At 36.9% G+C, this 14,102-nt stretch overlaps 1 protein-coding gene across 1 annotated transcript in view; it reads right to left on the reverse strand.

Annotated features, from left to right (window-relative positions):
• Window positions 1-14,102, reverse strand: part of LOC126236653 (ionotropic receptor 25a) — a 485,919-nt gene that overhangs the window by 166,178 nt on the left and 305,639 nt on the right. Inside the window, exon 13 of the mRNA XM_049946121.1 lies at window positions 5,453-5,703. Within this exon, the coding sequence (XP_049802078.1) occupies window positions 5,453-5,703 (251 nt within the window). The remainder of the gene's footprint in view (window positions 1-5,452; window positions 5,704-14,102) is intronic.

Here is a 14,102-nt window from a genome sequence, read left to right on the forward strand (position 1 = left end):
TTTGAATAGGTAAAAGTAAAAGCCCAAGACGTCTGATGCATGTAAACTTGTCATCATTACAAGTGTCTTACAGGTGTCTGAAGAATTCTTGGATGACATGTGACATTCTCAGGAAATGGTTTGAAGAAGAGTTTGTTCCATCAGTGATTAAGCACCTATGGCCACTTAAGCTGAGAGAAGAAGCTCCACTAATCACTGATCACTGTACAACTCATCCAGCTGCTGACTTGTTGCAAACAGAACATGGAAAAGTAAAAATTTATTTTGGCGATAAAACATGATGGCATTAATGCAGCCACTGGATCAGAGTACCATATTATCATTTAAGCCTCATTATTGCCATAAGCTGCTCAGTTCAATGGTAATTTCAGATGAAGAAATGGAAATGTTCTTGAAATCTGTAAATAATAAGAGTGTCACAACAGACCCACCATGTCAAAGCATTGGTCTGACTGCTATTAAGAATCGTTGGAACAAGTGTTACATTGAAAAAAACTGCAACAGATGAACTCCACAGGGACACAGATTTCAACAGCAGTGACATCCAGTCTGCTTGTGATGCTGTACAGTGCATAACTGATCTTGAAGACTTGAACTGGTGGGTAGCCGTCAACAACAAAGAACCAAATGAGGATGATAAACCTAGAGAAGAAAGTATAGGTCATTTTCCCAGTACATGTGAAAACTGAGTAATATAAATAAAGTGATTATGTGGATGGAGCAACATATTGCACCACACCAAAATGAGTTGTTGCACCAGATAAACATAATACAAGACACACTAAAGCAAATGTGTGAAATGACCTGACAAGAAAAGCTAACTGACTTCTTTAAAGCAGTAGAATAATAATATACTGTAGCATGCAGGCAGTCTTGTAAGTTATCAACTTTATTTGATAGTGTTATAATAGAGGGAAACATTCCACGTAGGAAAAATATCTAAAAACAAAGAACAAAGATATCTAAAAACAAAGAACAAAGATAAAGACAAAGATGATGTGACTTACCAAATGTAAGTGCTGGCAGGTCGACAGACACACAAACGAACACAAACATACACACAAAATTCAAGCTTTTGCAACAAACTGTTGCCTCATCAGGAAAGAGGGAAGGAGAGGGAAAGACGAAAGGATGTGGGTTTTAAGGAAGAGGGTAAGGAGTCATTCCAATCCCGGGAGCGGAAAGACTTACCTTAGGGGGAAAAAAGGACGGGTATACACTCACACACACACACATATCCATCCACACATATACAGACACAAGCAGACAAGGGTAAAAATCGTAGAGGGAGACCAAGAGATGAATACACTAAACAGATTCAGAAGGATGTAGGCTGCAGTAGGTACTGGGAGATGAAGAAGCTTGCACAGGATAGAGTAGCATGGAGAGCTGCATCAAACCAGTCTCAGGACTGAAGACCACAACAACAACATATACCAGCATCACCTGTGCCTTTTTGCAGTCACTTGGGTCTTTGGGCTTTTGTATCCCATAGTCCCTCCAATACTGAAATATCTAAGTGTCCTAATACTATTTCTGCAAGGTGTAAATGGCGACTGTAAGTACTTACTCCAGAAAAGGGGTTCCAAGATGGTGGTATGCATATCATTGGTGGCACACAAAACCATTTCAGGGGGTATGCATACAAGAAAACAAAACATGTATTCATATAAATAAAATTATGCTCTTACATTCATGTATTTTAAAGTAAAATGATAGTGAGAAAACTGATGAATAAAAGCAGCACCTGCACAATGTTAAAGAAAATGGAATTACTGCAGAATGGTTGGTTTGGACTGTGGGCAGGACACAAAAAATATTGGATTTTTACCCTCCCCACTCTTCCCATCTTTTTTGTCACTCCCTTGGCCAGGAATGATTCATCTTGTTTGGACAATATTTTGATCGGGTCTTGTCAGTATTTATTTGTAAGTTTGCCTGCCACTTTGCAACCGCTGCCAATATGCTTATATGATGTACTAATGTGTAATGCTGCATTAATCATTATGTAATTTATTGTTGTTACTGTTGCCTTGTTGCATTACGTTAAATGGCATCATGGTATGAAGAAAGCTTGTATGTGGAACCAGAGTCAGTGTACAGGGTGTTTATAAATGAATATTGGGGTTTTAATGCTTTATAATATTTATTACATTACACTTACAGCTATAAATGATATGTCAAATGAAAGAGCAACTCAAACAGTTTTACCAAGAACCTTATAAATGTTCAATGTGAGCACCATTTGTCACACGGCACACATCAAGTCTATAGCCAAGTTCTTTCCAAACCTTGATAAGTGTGTCTTCAGTGATTGTAGTAACAGCTGCTTCAATCCAGTTTCTTAATTGAGGGAGGTATGCTTGTAGCAGAGGCACATACACACAATCCTTGATGAAGCCCCAAAGGGAAAATTGCATGGTGTTAGGTTGGGCTGCAGCCTATTTAAGAAGTAGCAGTGACCTGGAAATTTGAGCCCTACTACAACCAAAATGACAGTGTAGTACCTTAAATACTGGGCAAGTTTGTTTGGTAATATTGCTGGGGGTGGATGTCATGAACAAGCAATAGGAGATGCATACAGTCCCACTATAGCGCTAATGTTATTGAAAATGAGAAACAAGACATAGAACTTAATATTACTTTCCTATCAAATGTGGAAACTCAAAGGAGCAGAAAAAGTTGATGAATCTAAGAAAACATGAACAGTGAGTTTCATAACAGAAATAATTGAAAGAAGGCAGGAGCAATTGATTATTTTGAAGGGGCTGTGGTGCAAGAAATTTAAAGAAACAACTGCAGACAAAGAAGAAGAAGAAGAAGAAGAAGAAGAAATATTAGCAGGAGAAGAAGCAGTGATGAAAGAAAGGATCTAGCCAAGATAAAATTAAAATAAAAAATATAAACAAAGTGGAAATAAAATGAAAACAAAGAGAACTAAATGATGTGAAGTAAAGAATAGGGACAACAAAGGATGACTAAGATCAAAACAGCCAGGAAAAAAGATAGAACATGAGCAGAGCCATAACAATGATAGAGAATAAACATGCCCAAACCATGACAACTGAGCATCCCATTAGTCAAGAGGAAATTATTGAAATTAATTAAACTGTCTATGGATGTCCACCCTATTGAATGGACAAGGGACTTCAGTTGATGATATGTATGAGAAAAGGCACCACCACAGCTGTATCTTGAGAATGTCTTTATTATCTCACATGACTAGTTTTGGCACACAATACCGCCATCCTTAGGCACCATCATTGCCAAAAGAGTATTAGATTTCCTTGGCACATTTATTGTTGAGCCCTTGTTACTAGTACATGTGGGCTAGCTTTCCTCAGCAGTTTTTTTTTCTCAAGTTCACACTTCTGAGGAAAGTTAGCCCATGTGTACCAGCAACAGGGACTCCACAATAAATGTGCCAAGCAAAGCTAACACTGTTTTCACAGTGGTTGGTGTGAGGATGACAGTAAAGTTACATCAAAACTAGTCATGTGAGACAATACAGACATTGTCAAGATGTAGATAAAACTGTTTATATCCACTCATTAAATGCTTTACAAAAAGTGTGACACTGAATAGTGGTACTTTTTCTCATATAATTAAACTTTATTGAGTATCATTATTCTCTAAATGTAGGCAGTTGGGTTAGCTCTTTATCATTCAACGATGTGCACATGTAAGATGGTACGTTGTTTGTTCATGAAAGTAAACAGGATTTAGGTCACACCCCTTAGAAAATTTCACAGTAGTTTAGTAGAGCTTGCAGATGATGTACCTGCTATTGCTGGTCACTTGTTCTCTTCTGTGGCAAGATGTGATCCTCCTATGATGACTGTGTCAGGATGGTTACTCCATCATGGTGAGAGGGGGAGGGGGGGGGGCAGACACCTGAGAATACCCGGGTTACTCCAACTTGGGGTGAGGGGGGGGGGGACACCTGAGAATACCAGGTACGGGGAGGAAGGTGATGTTATAAGAAGCTCCTGAGAAATTAGCAGCAAGCATGGGGGAGGGGTTAGGAGGGGAGGAGTGGGAGTGGGGGGCTGGGGTTTGAGCATCTACATCTATACTCTGAAAATGACTCTGAGGTACATGGCAGAGGGTACATCCCATTGTACCAGTCATTAGGGTTTCTTCCTGTTCCATTCACGTATGAAGTGTGGGAAGAATGATTGTTTGAATGCCTCTGTGCATGCAGTAATTATTCTAATCTTATCTTCATGATTGCTATGTATCTGATACATACGGGGTCATAATATAATCATAGAGTAATCGTTTGAAGCTCAACAACATCCTTTTCCCCTCTCTCCTGTAGTTTATCTGCAGTTTTTAAATGTTGATAATTTGTACAGACTAATATTCAAATAATTAACACACTTTGAAATGTTAAGTAGTTTAAATTTTGTGATTATAAAGCTCAATAAAATTAAATTCCAATGTTAGGTTAAAAACACAAAATTCCTTTAGATTCTACAAAATTCATGAAATTCCATAAGATTTCCCTGATTTTTTCCACGTAAAATGTAATTCCCTGAGAATTCCTGGTTTTCTAGAAGAGCTGTTACCCTGTGTAGACCTATATTACAATGGGGATTGCAAGGGGCTGGCACTATGAGTCATTCATATTCTGAGAGACAGTTTGAATGTACAGAAAGAAATTCAAATCCACTGCAATGCTACAATGTTACCTACTTAAGCAGCATGAATGGCCAATGTTCTCATTCCATCTATTTTATTACCTGTCTACATGTATACTGATAAAAACTATTTACATCCACTCATAAAATGCTTTACAAAAACTGTGACACTGAATAATGGTATACTTCATATTCAAACAATGGAAACTCCAGGGAGGAATATAGGAAAAGATAGATTGCCACTTACCACAAAGAAGACACACCAAGTTGCAGATAGACACGATTAAAAGACACTCAAATAGGTTTTGGACACAACCTCTATCAGTAAAGTAAGACACACACACACACACACACACACACACACACACACACACACACACACACACACAAAACCAACTCCAGCATCTCGTGTGTGCTTCACTCCCTGTGTGTGTGTGTGTGTGTGTGTGTGTGTGTGTGTGTGTGAAGGCTGTGGCCAAAAGCTATATTTTATATTCTACATTCTTACACCATTACTACCATTTTCCCCTCTCCCAAATGAGAATCATTTGTTTTGTAAGATGTTTGTGTCAAACAGGAGAACAAATCATAAGTTTGATTGGATAGGCAAATTACAGTCACAGGATTGCTAATGTGCTGCACTTAAAGTCATTACATATCCCACTGCTTAGAATTTGAAATGAAGAGCAGTAAACTTTTTAAGCTGATTGTACTAAAAAGAAGCAGCAATGCTAAACAACAGCTGTAGTAATAATGATGTCATGTACACATATACAGAATAGTGAGATGTTATAAAAATGCCAACTTACTCATAAAATCGATTTTCAATAGCAGCCATTCGTTGAAAGTATACATGCGCTGAGGAGTTGGCAATAGGAGCATACTGAATCTTATACTGTTTAGAGAGATCATCTAGTGATTCCACTGGTGTATCGAGACGTGACACAGTAAGAAATGCAGCCAGGTTTGCAGTGTATGAAGCAATGATGATAAAACCAAACAGCCACCATGTAGCTGCTACGAGTCTTCCTGAAAGGTTTTTTGGAGCCTCTCCTCCTCCCTATAAAACATAAGTATCATGAACAGGTTACTCCACATCTCTATATGCAAAGAAAATGAAAATTTGGTTCAGTAAACAGTTGTGAAGTGTATTGAAAACTATCAGCTATAAAGTGGTTTAATTTGTTATTCCATGAGTCCCATCATAAAGGAGAGAACATGGAATAAATCAAGATATATATTAATTAAATTAAGCAATTTTTAGGAAATGTGGTAAAAAATAACTAAGATTTGAGTGCTATGGCGATCTGGCCTTATAAATGTTAAGTGTATCACAGAAAAATTGACAGAAATCCACTGCTTTGAAAAAAGGTTGTTACATCAACATTTAAGTCAATTAGCTGATGTTTGACTCTTAGTCCTTGCATTATATCTAGACTTCTACTCCTTGCATTTTATCTAGATGATCATTCAGATATGTGTCATGGAAATATCTATCTGTTCAAATAAATCACAGAATTCCCAGCCTTGCTCCAGTGTTGTTTTATTTGAACAGATAACTACTCATGAGTTTACAGCCATCCAAAACTCCATAAGAGGAAAATAAAAATAAAGTATTACAAATTTGTGAAACATAAACGTGAATGCATTATGTGGAAGCAGAAAAACAAGGAGCTTATAATGCACTGACATAGAAGATACATACTCATTAACTGAACTGATTAACAAAGTATGTGATAGTGAATAGTGTACAGCATCAAGATTTGTACCCAGTGTATTGAATCATATTATTTTTTCATTCTTTTCTTTTCTTATATACAGGGTGGTCCATTGATAGTGACCGGGACAAATATCTCATGAAATAAGCATCAAATGAAAAACCTTCAAAGAAGGAAACTCGTCTAGCTTGAAGGGGGAAACCAGATGGCGCTATGGTTGGCCCGCTAGATGGCACTGCCATAGGTCAAACGGATATCAACTCCATTTCTTTAAATAGGAATACCCATTTTTTAATACATATTCATGTAGTACATAAAGAAATATGAATGTTTTAGTTAGACCACTTTTTTCGATTTGTGATAGATGGCGCTGTAATAGTCACAAATGTATAAGCACGTGGTATCACATAACATTCCGCCAGTGCGGACAGTATTTGCTTCGTGATACATTATCCATGTTAAAATGGACCATTTACCAATTGCAGAAAAGGTCGATATTGTGTTGATATATGGTTGCTGTGATCAAAATGTCCAACGGACATGTGCTATGAATGCTGCTCGGTATCCTGGATGACATCATCCAAGTGTCTGGACCATTCGCTGGATAGTTACATTATTTAAGGAAACAGGAAGTGTTCAGCCACATGTGAAATGTCAACCAGAACCTGCAGCTAATGATGATGCCCAAGTAGGTATTTTAGCTGCTGTCATGGCTAATCCCCACATCAGTAGCAGACAAATTGCGCGAGAATTGGGAATCTCAAAAACGTTGGTGTTGAGAATGCTACATCAACATCGATAGCATCCATACCATATTTCTATGCAACAGGAATTGCATAGTGTTGACTTTGTACGTCATGTACAGTTCTGCCACTGGGCAGAAGAGAAATTACAGGCCGATTACAGATTTTTTACACGCGTTCTTGTAAGTGACGAAGCGTCATTCACCAACAGCGGTAACGTAAACCGGCATAATATACAATATTGGGCAACGGAAAATCCACGATGGCTGCAACAAGTGGAACATCAGGGACCTTGTTGGGTTAATGTATGGTGCGGAATTATGGAATGAAGGATAATTGGCCCCCATTTTATCGATGGAAATCTAAATAGTGCAATGTATGCTGATTTACTACGTAATGTTCTACCGATGTTACTACAAGATGTTTCATTGCATGACAGAATGGCAATGTACTTCCAACATGATGGATGTCCAGCACATAGCTCATGTGCAGTTGAAGCGGTATTGAATAGCATATTTCATGACAGGTGGATTGGTCGTCGAAACACCATACCATGGCCTGCACGTTCACCAGATCTGATGTCCCCTGATTTCTTTCTGTGGGGAAAGTTGAAGGATATTTGCTATTGTGATCCACCGACGACATCTGACAACATACGTCAGTGCATTGTCAATGCATGTGTGAACATTACGGAAGGCGAACTACTCGCTGTTGAGAGGAATGTCGTTACACGTATTGCCAAATACATTGAGGTTGATGGACATCATTTTGAGTATTTCTTGCATTAATGTGGTATTTACAGGTAATAACACTGTAACAGCATGTGTTCTCAGAAATGATAAGTTCACAAAGGTACATGTATCACATTGCAACAACTGAAATAAAATGTTCAAACGTACCTAAGTTCTGTATTTTAATTTAAAAAAAACCTACCTGTTACCAACTGTTCATCTAAAATTGTGAGTCATATGTTTGTGACTATTACAGCACCATCTATCACAAAGCAAAAAAAGTGGTCCAACTAAAACATTCATATTTCTTTACGTACTACACGAATATGTAAAAAAATGGGGATTCCTATTTTAAAAAACGCAGTTGATATCCATTTGACCTATGGCAGCACCATCTATCGGGCCAACCATAACACCATCTGGTTTTCCCCTTAAAGCTAGACAAGTTTCGTTCTTTGTAGTTTTTTCGTTTGACACTTATTTCGTGAGATATTTGGCCCAGTTGCGATCAATGGACCACCCTGTATATGAGCTATATGTAAACTGAATGTGTTATTGACACTGCTCAAAGTAAATTAATGAGTTATTTTGTGGAAAGAATAATGTTTTGATACACCATTAAATATCTGTATGAAACAAAGTAAGAAAAATGCTCTTCAGTTTATTAATTATGTAGATACAGTAGAAGAAGCTGTAAAAGAGAAAGAAAGTCAATTTCTAGCAAAAATAGATTCAGGTTTAAAGGAAGCAGAGGAAAGGTTATGAAGCAGTATTGCTAAAACTACAAATCCATGCTTTTAGAGAAGTTAGATACTTTCACTGGTTATGCACAATACGTGGCTAGCCCATTGAAGGAAAATAGCAAAGGTTGCAGAATGCAGTAACACTTACCAGCAGGTGTACCTGACAAGCAAGCACAATTTCCATGCGCTACACCACAAGTGAACGTAAACATGGCCGTCACTGACAGCGCAGTGTGTTTGTCAGCATTACTTGCAGATGATGGCTTAATTAGGCACCAAAAATTTCTGATATTTACCTCTGAAGGGAAAAGAACCAACTTCGTGGTGTTTATCAGAGCATTTTGAAATCTTTTATATTGTACATGGACCAAAGCTCAGAAAATTAGATTTGTTGTTGGGTACACACAGAGTGACATTCAACTATGGGCTACAGACAGGGCGGAATCTTGTCACTACTATGAACAGTTTGAGAGAGCCTTTCTGGATAAATATTGGTCTGAGGCCGTACATGAGAAGCTCAGACATGAGGTATTCAAACCAGCTCCATTCAGTAGCAAACATGGAAGCTAAGTGTCTATTTTGAAAAATATTTGAATAAAACCAGATACTGGATTAAACTGGTATCTCAAGTAGACATCTTGAAAATTTTAAAGAGCCACCTACCTGCCCACATTTGAAAAACTCACTATAATTCTGGAACAAGACACCAAATCCTTTCTATCTGTACTGGATTCAATAGACTTTATACACAAAGAGACCAGTACAACCCAAGCCTGTTAATATGCATATAGTGCCACAGAGATTTATAGACCAACAAGTGAACAACAGATTCGTAGTACAGCACGGATGGCAACCTTACCCCACACAGACCTACGGTAACAATAATGGTAATCACAATGGAAATGGAGACAGCCATAAATTCAAGGGCAGATGTAAAAGAAATGGGCAAAAATTTAACAAAAACAACTACAACAGGCAAGTAGAGTATGGACAGCCTGTACAATACATACAGACACAAGCTACTGGCAATAATCAGCCAATCACTTGACAAAGACAAAACAGTACCAGACAGCCAAATAATCCACAGACAGCGGAATTCAGCCAGGAAAGTAACGCATATATGCCAAGTAACATGCAAAGGCAAAGAGAATTTTAATTGAGAGCCTCACAGTGTACTAAATGGCGTAATCAAACACCAACAGTCCATATAATAGAAGTTACGCCTAACCCAGAGACCGATGCCACTGTGATGCCAGAATACTTGAACTGTTGATGGTAGGCCCCCATTCTGTGACCTAGGAGGACAGTGGGGGCATGAGCTGAAAATGTTTACATATTGAAAAAAGGGTTATATACCCTCTAAGTTGTATATGTATATAATAATATTAGATTTAGACTGCTGGAAAGTAACATTCCAGAATTTATGTTGGTAGTTGTAAAGCAATTTTTTTTGTGTTTTTTCTTATATGTCAAATGTGTAAATAATAAGATGAGTGGTTGTAACAAGGAAGAATTTTATTTTTATGTGTCTAGAGATGATGATACTCTAAACACAATGCTTCGCCTTGTGCATAGCTCAGTTGAAAACAAATAAATGAATTTGTGAAATGTGTGGTAGCATGCAGTGCAATACACAACTCACCACAATGAAAGTGGCATCAGAGCGACGCACCCGCATGTGCATTGGGGAGCAAGTTAGTAACGAACCACAAGCGCGTGCACGCCAGAAGATACAGCTGGCTGGAGCACCCAAAACAAATTTGATGAGCTACAGCCCACACTAGCATTTGTACAGCCTATTGAATATATAGGGACTATCTACACAATACACACACACAGAGATAAGCTAACGGATTTTATACACAGGAAAGGGAGACTACAAGACTTAAGCTATGCTACTATATACATTATATCTATATATGACAATATTTACAAATTTAAGTATTGAAAGTGCATGCACTAATTATACTTTATGGATGAGAAAGGTCTCACTGGAGGTAAACAAACGAGTACAGTATAAGTGGTAAACTGAATAAGAGGTCGTACTGCACCTCTCATACACCTTATTTTCCAGATTTATAAGGTAAATAGAGATGCAACATGACATTAAATTTGTTTTGTGATAGCACGAATGCACTCTGAAGTGAATGAATACATGGTTGAATATATGAAAAAGGTATCAGTAGCCATCAAGCCACAATAAACTTACCTATGAAGATTTAGTTTTTAGTTAGTATTAAGTTTTTTCTTCCAGGGTACAATGCATCAACATATACTCAAGTGAAGAAAGTTGAATGCTTGTAGAGTGCTAGTTACCATATAAACATAAGAAAGGACCACATCACAAGTGAATATAGTTGTAAGTTTATGATATGTATGAATGCGATAGGTAAAGGTATGTGAAGGAGAAAACAGTTGCAGTACATTGCATATCACGATGCTGAACTAAGGTTGAGTACTACCAAATAATCAAGGGGTTGAAAACTAACTACTGTGAGTGTCGACTACCCATGAAAGCATCAAACACCTGAATTACATTGAAATTTTTATGCACATTTGTTACTTATGTAAACATTGTTTTACACTCATTATATGTAACATATTATATTGATGATACAACTCTGTAAACCTCAGCATATGAAATGGGCATCCTTTATAAAATGAACATAACAAGAAAATAAAGAGCTGCATTTTTAAACACTGAATAAGTATTTGATACAATTGGTATCATCAGATTTGAATTGTGTTTATAAACAACAAACTATTTTGTTCTTGGGATCACAGTTAAGTCTGTTAACAAGACATAACCGAGCACATAAGTGCCTTTTCAAGAAATTTCCACAATCCTGTAGTGTGTAGATCCTTCCTGGAGAATGCTAGAGAGGTGAGGCCATGTGTAGTTAACTGAGCGACAGGTAGTATCTATTGTAGCAACTATTGTTTACTTCTTTGATTCTTTTGACCTGATAAATATGCTCTGACAAGAAGTCATTGTAATTGAAATGAAATGTATGTCAATTTATGTTATAAATGAAAACAGAATCTATTAGTGCATGAATTTTATATGAAGCATGTATAACCAAACGAGAGTAAAATGTGTACCCCTACAATTGGAAGTGAATAATATAATGAAAATTAAATCTAACAAAATGTACTGAAGCAAAAGATAAGTAATGACCCTGTATATAAAAAGGAGAGAGAATATGTTACAGGCTGTAATGTATATGAGCAACGATAATGCCATGTCAGCAAATGAAAAGGACAAGTGTATTTTGTAATTGTATTTTATTATGTTATGTGTAGAGTACGAGGAAAGGACACTACAGAAACTTTATGTAATGCAATTGTATGAAAGATGCTCAAAAACCAAGCACAAAAACATATGAAACACAGCTGCAAAGTGCTAAGTGCATGTATGTTAAAACAATACATAGGTGTACATGTGGTAAACTAAAAACAGCAATATTTCGCATAGAATGAATTTTCTGTGCTTGATAATGTCATAAAAGCAGCAAGGAACCTACCTTGTCGATGGATGTCAGATGTACGGCTGGTCTCCCCACTAAATAAGTGAGAGTAACAAGGTGAAATAAATTCCTCAGGCCACTGATATGGAAACCAGTTGTCACCGCATTGAAGGTTTCACAAAGGATTATGCCACTGAACATGAGCTTCACAGATTTGTGCAGTGGAAGCTACTGTTAACAAATGACATGGACACTCTAGCCTCGCACGGGATATGAGGGTGCAAACTGTGGCAATAACAGACATTGGGCTGTGTGTGCATACTTTACAAGCTAAACACTGTGCAGATGTTGACTGTCAACAATGGGACTATGCAGTTACAGCATGCACTTTGTTAGGAGAGAAAACTTATATATGCATGTGTTAAAAGAAGCTGACATGCCCATATGCCCATATCAATTGGTAAGCATTCAGGATAACTCCAGTGGCCAAAAATAAAGGCTATGCCTCTATGCCCAGGATTATCAAACCTCAAAAAGGGAAACAAGCTCAGACACTGGGCACCTCCATATGACCTCAGTGCACAGTGGGGGGAAATTGTATTGAATTATATTATTTTTTCGTTCTTTTCTATTCTTATATATATTACATATCTGTATGAAACAAAGTAAGAAATAGGCTCTTCAATTTATTAACTCACATATCTTCACAGTTTTGTTTTGAGAAGTGGTAGTGTACGGACATATGCTTGGATCCATCGCACCAGCATTGTTAAAAATGTGTATTTCAACTGCTCATTAAAAGTGTTATAAAAAGTTATTAGAAAAGCAATATTTATTCACACAGTTAAGAAGTCAACTCCTATCTGTTCATCATTTCACTCGCCACCAAGATCTTGCATCAAGAGGTTCAGTGCAAACAAGACGAATTTACGTGGTATCTGGAGGAGCATTTCTGCATCAACATTGTCACAATCAAGACTAACCACAATGGAATTAGTGTGAAGCAGAACATAAATCAAATTGTGTTTATTGATCTTGAATATAACGATATTAAAGGTCTGTTGATATTGGTTTCAGTTAAAGTTCACTCAGGATTGTGCACAGATTCATAAATTACCTTCAAATTTCTTTCAAGTTTTCTTTCCAATCAATTTTTCCAGTTATTCAAGCAATTATTAATGAATTTCCATTCCCACATCCCTATTCACCAATATACATTGTTTAAGTATAACACAAATTTTTTTGTCAATTCATTTAATGACTGTATGTCCTCTGTGTTGTTGCCTTACTTGTTTTTCTGCTGCTCCAAAATGGGTTCATGTTCAAGTCTCACAAATTCTGAGACACCTTATTTTCCTCTTTAAGATCTGTGATGATGTAAAGTCAAAACCAGTTATCTGCTCAAATAAAATAAAATGTGAACAATAGTGTATTTTCTAAGATTTATTTTCATATGTCTTCCAAAGATCAGAGTGACTGCCTTTCAAGTTATCTGTTTTCTGCAAGAACAGTCATATTTGTATTGAGTATTACTACTTGTTATGCAGTTAACAAGAATCTGCCATTCTTGATTCTACATTATCTGATGAGTTGTGGAGCAAATGGTGAATAAGGCATGCATCAAATTTTCTTTTGCATTGTTTGCATTGTTTTATGACTGTTGATGTTGAGAAAATTGTTAGCGGAACATGGTTGCAAGCAAGAAAATTTACCTTCATGTAATTTATTCAATGAAGAAAAGAAGAATATGTGACACACTTAATAAAAACATATACAAACGCATTTAAAGAGTAATAACAGATCAAGAACTCTTCATTGCTGAAGATAGATACAAGGCAATGAAATCATAAGGAGCCACATATAGAACTGCTATTCTTTCACTTTACCTCAGTTTTATATAACATTAGTCTACAACTTTAGACATTTACAATCCTTGTGACAATTTCTCAAATTCTTGTCTGCACAACAATTTTACAAAAATGTCACCTAAATGGTTTTCCATAGAAATTACTGGAGATCAGCTTTCCTTTTCAAACATGTCTCCAGCAAACTTATAC

This window comes from Schistocerca nitens, chromosome 1, assembly GCF_023898315.1.
Source record: "Schistocerca nitens isolate TAMUIC-IGC-003100 chromosome 1, iqSchNite1.1, whole genome shotgun sequence".
NCBI lineage: Eukaryota > Metazoa > Arthropoda > Insecta > Orthoptera > Acrididae > Schistocerca > Schistocerca nitens.